Here is an 8,148-nt window from a genome sequence, read left to right on the forward strand (position 1 = left end):
GATTCGTGTCCACAACCTTGACTGATGTGGTCATCTGTCTCCTAACCAACCACTATTGTGACTTATTATATAACCAAATCCAGCCCATGTGGACCTGTATGGAGGTTCTCCTGAGAGCTGAAGAAGCGCTCCTGTCTGAGCAGCTCTCCCTGTGCTCTCCTCCACACCCAACTCTCAGGTGTCTGCTGCCTGTGGCTGATGGGCCGTCTCTTCACGGGAGATTGGCTCTCACTGAAAGCATTCTGTGTCCACACGTGTTCACATCTTTGTGTGTGTGGGACCCCAAATGCTTGTGCTCTCTTGTGTGTGACCATGCCTGTCAGCTCAGCTCCAGGGCCCAGAGGACCAGCACAGGCCCCATCATGAGCCGCACTTACGCAACGCCGCACACACACACACACACAGACACAGACACACACACACAGCTACTGCAGACCCTCGGCAGAGGAAAGACTACATAGGCTCCGACACACCACCATTTTGTGCCGCTGGCATCTCACTACACTGCAATTCTAAGTCTGTGTGAGAAGAGCCCGTTTCAGCTTGATGGCTGCATTTCCATGTATGAGATGATGCCCATGCTGATCAAGCTAACAATGTTTTATGCTTTGATGTCTATGATTGATGCTTCGATATTTAATTGAGAAGGTCTGTAATTCTTGTGTTTGTCTTTAAATGGCTGAATCGCATGTACATGTAATGTGGTGGGTTAATGACAGGCTAGTGTTCACAAACATGCCCCTTGGCAGTGCCTGCTGTGGAGACCAGACACTGACTCAAGCGCTGTGTGGCTAACCAGTGTGGGAGTGGTAGGGTGTGTATGTATGGGTGTGAATGTTAGTGTGTGTGTGTGTGTGTGTGTGTGTGTGTGTGTGTGTGTGTGTGTGTGTGTGTGTGTGCGCGTGTGTCTTACCAGGCATCTTCCTGTTCCCTCCTCACACTCGTCTGATAGGCCGTTACAGGAGCAGGGCACACACCTGCCTGGGAGCTGTGCACTTCTGTCTCTATAGAAACCACGGGCACATTTCTGACAAACAGAGACGTACAGAAAGACGGCCATTATTCTTGATGAACAGGACAGCACATGGAGTCAGTCAATTACATTAACAATGACAAAAGAGAGACATTTACAAGAAACAAACACTGACAATTACTCAAACGCATTGCATAAGCACACACAAACGTGTGCATGCATGCACATGTGAGCCATAACTTTCAACACACAATACATCTCTACAACGCATACCTGCCCAGTCAAAATAATTAAATATGTATGTATCCTAGGGTGAAAGATAAGGGTATAGGAGATTTCAAAGTGCTTCTTAAAAGACAAAAAGTGGACATCCATTTTGGTCCCCGAGACATTTCCAGGACAAAACAAATATCTGAGGAGCAACAAAACTGTCAAGAAATAACTCCATTTTACCTGAAGTGCGGTGCTTGCATCCCTGTCTCCCACTGAAGGGTAAATAACTTTTTGTGAATCCTGATCATTAAGTGATGGGTATTGAACTCTTTGTGAATCCCGGTCGTTGGGTGATGGGTACTGGACCTGTTGAGTCCCGTGGTCATTGGGTGATGGGTAGCGCACCTGCTGCCCTCTGTGGTGGTATGGCAACTGGTGTACAAGTCGTTGCGATTCTCTGTCAGTCACAGACGGGTAGTGTGGCTGCTGTTCCCCCGGATGGCGCGGTATCCGTCTGGATGATCCGGAGGGTCTGGGTCCTGCCAAGCACAACTCCAGCAGGGCCAGAACGATGAGGGCCCTCATCATAGTCCTCTTCCATTGGTTTGTCTCCATGCGTGTGTATAACATTCCTCAAATGTAGTCGGAGTGAAAATAACTCCCCACCACACGGCCAGCGCTCTCTTAAAGCCACGGCAGAGAGGCCATGCCACGCCCTCCTCGGCACACACCCATACCTGAGACAGTGAGTAACGCTCACTCACACACACACACTCACCCATTTTAGGAATGGATGTACACACATACATACACAGTCACTCTAGTTTGCGTAGAAGGTGAAAAATTCCCCTCCAACACATACATGGTTGTGTGCTAATATTCACACACACACAGAGTTTATTAAAAAAGATGAAGCTAGTACAACCCCAATCAGGGATAAAGGGCATAAAACTCATTGAGATAAGAGCCCTGCTTTGCCAGGTCTTCCAGTCTCAGCATGAATAGGTGGGGTCTCTATTGACTTGAAGTGTACTGTATGTATACGTTAAGCACACATTTTTGGAGTCCTTTTGTCTAGGTATGTGTATTTGAGGACATTTATATATTTATTTGTGTCAAGTCAAGTAAGGTTTATTTATATAGCACATTTCATACACAGAGGTCATTCAATGTGCTTTACATAAACAGAAAATGCAAAAATGCGTGTGTGTGTGTGTGTGTACAACTGTACAACTGATCCATGTGTCAGTTAATTTGTTTGGGTCAGTAGATGTTGTATATTATACATTCAGACTTTGCTATCGGAGTACTCACACCTGAATCACACAACACAAACACACACAGGCACACGCATATCCACTCAAAACAGCAGGGTGGGACTGCCACTCCCAAAAAGACACACACACACACACACACACACAGTCTGCATGAGGTTTGTGAGTAACTCTGTCTTGTCTCAGATGCCACGCCTAACCTATGTGTCAGGGCATTGCTCCTTTCCACAGCGCCTCTGGCTACAGATAAACTGTTTCCTGTGGCCACACCTGTCGAGCAGCCTCGTCACCTTCAACAGTGTTTGGATGAGAAATGCGGACCCAGGAGCAAAATCAACGGAGGAAAAACACCTCACACACACCTAATCCTGAACATCATTACTTCCCACAGCAGGGCCACTTCAAAAACTCATCACATAGGGAACTTAATGAGATATTGTCAGTATCAATAAAAAGCCTTAAAATCCAGTGAAGTGGAAAAGAGACTTAGGAATGCGATTGCAATATCTTAGTGTACAGTAGCCTACTTCTCTTTTTGAGAGAGGAATAGCACAGTAGAAATACCTACTGCTACATTGATACTAGAGACAGTACACTGGCTACACATGATTTTTCAGCCCTAAGAAATAATAATTATTTTTTTAACCAAATTAATGTTTTAAAAAAAAATAATTAAAAAAAGAATCTGCCAGTCAGCATGTTTCATAGTAATTTGAAATGTCTAAGATTTTCTAAAGCTTGTTCTTTCAAAGCTTACTCCATCATCCCCTCTTAGTCACATCCCTCCAGAATTCTGCTGTATTTGAGTTGTCAGTCAGTTGTTGCCATGACACAGCAGTTGGATGTTGGAGAAGCAACTGATATCAGATTGTCTTTTGGCAACCGGAAAGTTCTTCCCCCGAGGCGACGCATTCTGACAGACGCGCTCATCGGCTGTTCTTTTCCAGAGATTTCCGTGCGCGCCTCGTCAGCTGTGGGCTCCTTCGCCCTCATGAATGTTCCCCATTCGTCAGAGCGAGCTCACTGCAGAAAGGGTGTGTCTTGGCATGTTGGGGCAGACACGGACCACGATCATGTAGCCCTGAGCTCTTTGTGTGGAAAAAAAAACCCAGGGAGTCATTATAGTTTCCCCGTTTCTCTGTGTTATGGCAACTGGCCCAACACAACATGCAGGTCCTGTATGAGAGATGCTCAATGAGCTGTCCATTCAGATAGCTCCCATAAAACCAGGTGTCCCTTTACATCAAAGCCATCTCGACCAGCAGTCATGTCGCGATCTTACCATTTTTCATTTGTGTACAATGCAGGCAACATAATGAAATCGGGTCTATTCAGTTTTGCTTAAAGAATGGAAGTTGCCACAAAACAGTCCATACAGTAAGCACACCTTCCCAGTCAACCCAACCACCCACATCATGATTGTTTTCTCTCCTTATTTACTCACCCCTCTTCACCCCTCTTCACCCCTCTTCACCCCTCTTCCTTCTCTTCTTTGCTCCTTACTCCTACTCCCCCTCATTTCTTCCCTCTATCAATCCCCCTCTTTTCCCTCTCCCCCTCATTTCTTCCCTCTATAAATCACCCTCATCCCCCTCTCCCCCTCTTTTCTTCCCTCTATCAATCCCCCTCATTTCCCTCATCCCCCTCTCCCCCTCTTTTCTTCCCTCTATCAATAACCCTCATCCCCCTCTCCCCCTCTTTTCCAGCTCCAACCTTGACACCATCCATCCTTTTCCTTCCAGCAGACAGAGAGTACCAATGCAATCCAGTCCATTTCCAAACACATTACTCTCACTGTACACCCCCCCCACCCCTCAGGCCCCTGTCCAGCAGCCCTCACCTGGCAGGAGTCTCCGCTGTATTGGGGTGGGCAGGAGCACTCCTCCACGGTGCTGGCGGGTGCCCCGCGTCCGTCCCTGCTGGCCTCCTCCAAGCCCACGTCCCCCAGGCTGAGCCTCTGGCTCTGGGTGAAGTAGAGGGCGCGCACGCGCACATCCTCCAGCGCCGCCAGCACCCGCAGCAGCTCCTCACGCGACACCGGCCGCCTGGTGCCTGCGTGGCGCAGGTTGCCCTGCCGACAACAAAGAGCCGTCTCAGTGATTGCTGCAGAGGGGCTCAGACGAGAGCACCCCTGCAGATGGCTCTGATGAACCACTCAGATCAGTCTGTTCAGTAGCAGGAATTTCAGTTTCATACCATATCAGCATCTGTGGCTATATCTTGGCAAAAGGTATAACAAACAATATAAATCAATGACGCCAACTAATAAAAAACATAATTACATAGCTAAAACAGATCATCTTAATAAGAGTCTCTCTACACATTTCTGCTGGCACCTTTTTAGACATTTTCCAAAGTGCTTTGAGAATAAAATCATTGCCTTGTGGTGCTCAGAGCTGAACAAAGTAAACTAACTGACAGACATACCGGTACTACAAAACAGACATGATTGAGGATTTTCACCCTTTAATCAGGATCAGTTCATCATTGTAAAGTTGGTTATTCAGATTAGGATCTTTGAATACAAGCTACAATATCTGCAGTTCAGCTACTAATAAAGAGGGAGCAAGACATTTCACATGCTTGTTCAAACATTTCACACATAGTGCACCTCCAGTCACTTATGGCTGCTTTTCAATTCCATTTCACAGTGTGAGATGGCAGTACAGATTAAAACCATGTGGGAACAGATTGAGCAATACTTCATTTTCTTTACTTATGACTTAATGTCTTTTAATGAGTGAGTGAGCAAGTTACCTCTACTAGCTGAACTCTGCCTTGATACAGTCTGTCTGGATCAGGGGACTGTGGGTCAAAGTACACCAGTGTCATCTGGTCCCCCTGCACACACACACACACACACACAATCAAGACGATTCAAGAGGGCTGGCACTTCAAAATATAACACAACACGAGAGCCTGAAGTCTTAGAGAGTCATACGCACACTAAGTAGCAGGTCTGGCTTCTTGTCCAGGGGAAGCATTCCCTCGCTGGGGATGCCAAAGGACTTGGTCTGGTAGGTGAGGTAGCCGCCATAGGAGGACACCTACAGAGGCACAGAGAGGGCTTTAGGTGCTTTTGGCAGCAAGGGTTCTGTCAGGTAAAACTGCCTAATTAGCCAACATAATGTGAGAACAAAAGCATTTAGTGTTGTGTCCACATGCAGAGCCATTATTAAAATCTCTCTCGCTCTTTAGCTGAAGTACCCTCAGGCAGGTTGGTACAGTGATTGAGCGCACAGAGAGAGAGGCTGAAACCCGACACCAGCCATTGGCATCGAGCAACATGGCATAGCGCTGCACTGCTCACCCTGTCGCCCAGGTAGGAGGGTGGCGCCACCCAGTGGAGGCTCTGGACAGAGCGGGGCACCTCCTGCACGTCGGCCACCACCATGTTGCTTATGGGGTTGAGCACCGAGGGCACCTCCTCCAGGTCAGCCTTCTCCAGGCGCCAGTTATGCATGTCCACAAACTACACACACACACACACACACACACACACACACACACACACACACACACACACACACACACACACGGAAGGTACATCAGATATGAAATGACCAAATGACCACAAACCACACATACACGCACGTCAGGGATACTATTGACTACTCGTTGATTGTTGATATTCTATGTATATCATAATCTAGCAGAATTGTCAAATCTCCAAGAGCTAACTGGTGAAAAAACTCATTTGCATTTGTATTACTTTTAATAGTTTTTCTCTCTCTCTCACACACACACACACACACACACACACACACACACACACACACACACACACACACACACACAGAGAGAGAGAGAGACACACACACATACACAGAGAGACGCACACACAGAGAGAGAGAGAGAGAGAGAGAGACAGACACACACACACACACACACCTTTCCCCTGCGTTTGCTGGAGCTGTGGCACTGGTCTATGGTTTTGAAGCAGAAGCACTCGATGCAACCGCTGGGATTGGCCGGATCAAAGTGGAACGAGCCTCTTCGACAGGAATCGCAGCGCTCACCCTCCACGTTCCTCTGTCACCACACACACACACACACACACACAGCAGAGTCAGAAGAGGCATACCTTGAGTCATATTGCCCGAACTCTGCTCACGATATGCCAGGATATCCTTACATCCACTCTGGTATGGGTGTGTGTATGTGCGTGAGGGGTGAGAGAGGGTCACTACCTTGCAGAGGCACTGGCCAGTGTTGGGGTCACACACCTCTGGGCGGACCCCCCCAGTCTCACAGTCACATGGCACACACTCTGGGAAACGGAAGTAGCCGGCAGCACAGCGGTCACACTGACGTCCACCGATCCTGGGCTTACACCTGTTTCTCACACACACACACACACACACACACACACACACACAAACCCACCAACAGCTATTAACAACACATTTCAGACCATTTTGAAACACTATGTGCTCTGTGTGCTATAACAAAAATAGCATTAAGCGGATCAAATGGTCATGAAATGTACCAGTTTATGACTGCAGACTGTATTTCCCAGTCACATCATATACATCAAAATACTACAAATAAGATAACGTATTGTGTATATAATAAGACAAACATTCAAAAGTTTGGTAACACTTTACTTGACGGGTGAGTTCATAACACATTCATAGCAGCTGTCATAAACTGCACATAAAGCATTCATGACTGTTTCATGAGACATGACTCAACATTCATACCAAACCTTTCATGAATGTGGAAGACAGAACGACAAAAATGTGTCAAAATAAAAGTCCAACAATTGCAAAGCAGCATTGCCATTTTTGTTCCAAACCTCTTACCTGATCACGTCACATCTGAGTCAATGGGCTACTCCAGTGCCAAAAAGACAGAACATGGTCAAGCAAATAATTTTTGTTTCATAAAAATGTATTTGTTTTATGACACCTTTGCAGGTGATTTCTTCATCTTTTGCTACTGGAAATGTCCAACCGTTCCAGGTTACACAAATATGGGTCAGCTGAATGTAGGCTAGTTTACCTCCCAGTGTAAAATTCAGTGATTAAGAATACTTCACAACTTGTATAGTAAAGTGACATTCAATGTAGACTTCATAAGATATTCATGAAATATTTACAAAGGCTGGAGATAAAAACGGCAATGCTCCTTTGCGATTGTTGGACTTTTATTTTGACAAGTTGTCTTCCACATTCATAAAAGGTTTGGTATGAATGTTGAGTCGTGTCTCATGAAACAGTCATGAATGCTTTATGTGCAGTTTATGACAGCTGCTATGAATGTGTTACAAACTCACCAATCAAGTAAAGTGTTACCAAAAGTTTTTAATATGCATGTAAGTGACATACAGACAGACAGACAAGTGAAATAGACAGGCAGACACACAGACAAGTCAGTAAGACAGTGACAGACTGACAGACAGACAGTCAGACAGACAGTGAGAGGCGGTGGTGCTGGTGTGTGGCCCTCACGTGCACTGTCCGGTGTAAGAGTCACAATCGCCGCTGCTGCTCACGATGCCCGTGGGGGAGCAGTCGCAGTGGTCGCAGCCCACCAGCGGGTGGTAGCTGAACGTCTGGCTATTGCACGTGTCACACGCCGGCCGAACCGTCTGAGGGGGGCAGATGCACTCGCCCGTCACCTCATCGCACAGCCGCCGCCGACCACACTGACACGCTGCAGGTCAAGGCCACGCGAGGGGACAGA

At 46.8% G+C, this 8,148-nt stretch overlaps 1 protein-coding gene across 3 annotated transcripts in view; it reads right to left on the reverse strand.

Annotated features, from left to right (window-relative positions):
* The window catches only part of LOC121679348 (laminin subunit alpha-3-like), a 75,383-nt gene that overhangs the window by 16,296 nt on the left and 50,939 nt on the right, over positions 1-8,148 (reverse strand). For all 3 annotated transcript variants that reach the window (XM_042058281.1, XM_042058280.1, XM_042058279.1), the window contains 8 exons: positions 7,914-8,118; positions 6,651-6,795; positions 6,352-6,492; positions 5,771-5,932; positions 5,406-5,507; positions 5,218-5,301; positions 4,301-4,531; positions 914-1,027 (listed from right to left, as the gene is read on the reverse strand). In XM_042058281.1, coding sequence (XP_041914215.1) covers positions 914-1,027; positions 4,301-4,531; positions 5,218-5,301; positions 5,406-5,507; positions 5,771-5,932; positions 6,352-6,492; positions 6,651-6,795; positions 7,914-8,118 — 1,184 coding nt within the window. The remainder of the gene's footprint in view (positions 1-913; positions 1,028-4,300; positions 4,532-5,217; positions 5,302-5,405; positions 5,508-5,770; positions 5,933-6,351; positions 6,493-6,650; positions 6,796-7,913; positions 8,119-8,148) is intronic.

Source organism: Alosa sapidissima, chromosome 1 (genome assembly GCF_018492685.1).
Source record: "Alosa sapidissima isolate fAloSap1 chromosome 1, fAloSap1.pri, whole genome shotgun sequence".
Lineage (NCBI taxonomy): Eukaryota > Metazoa > Chordata > Actinopteri > Clupeiformes > Clupeidae > Alosa > Alosa sapidissima.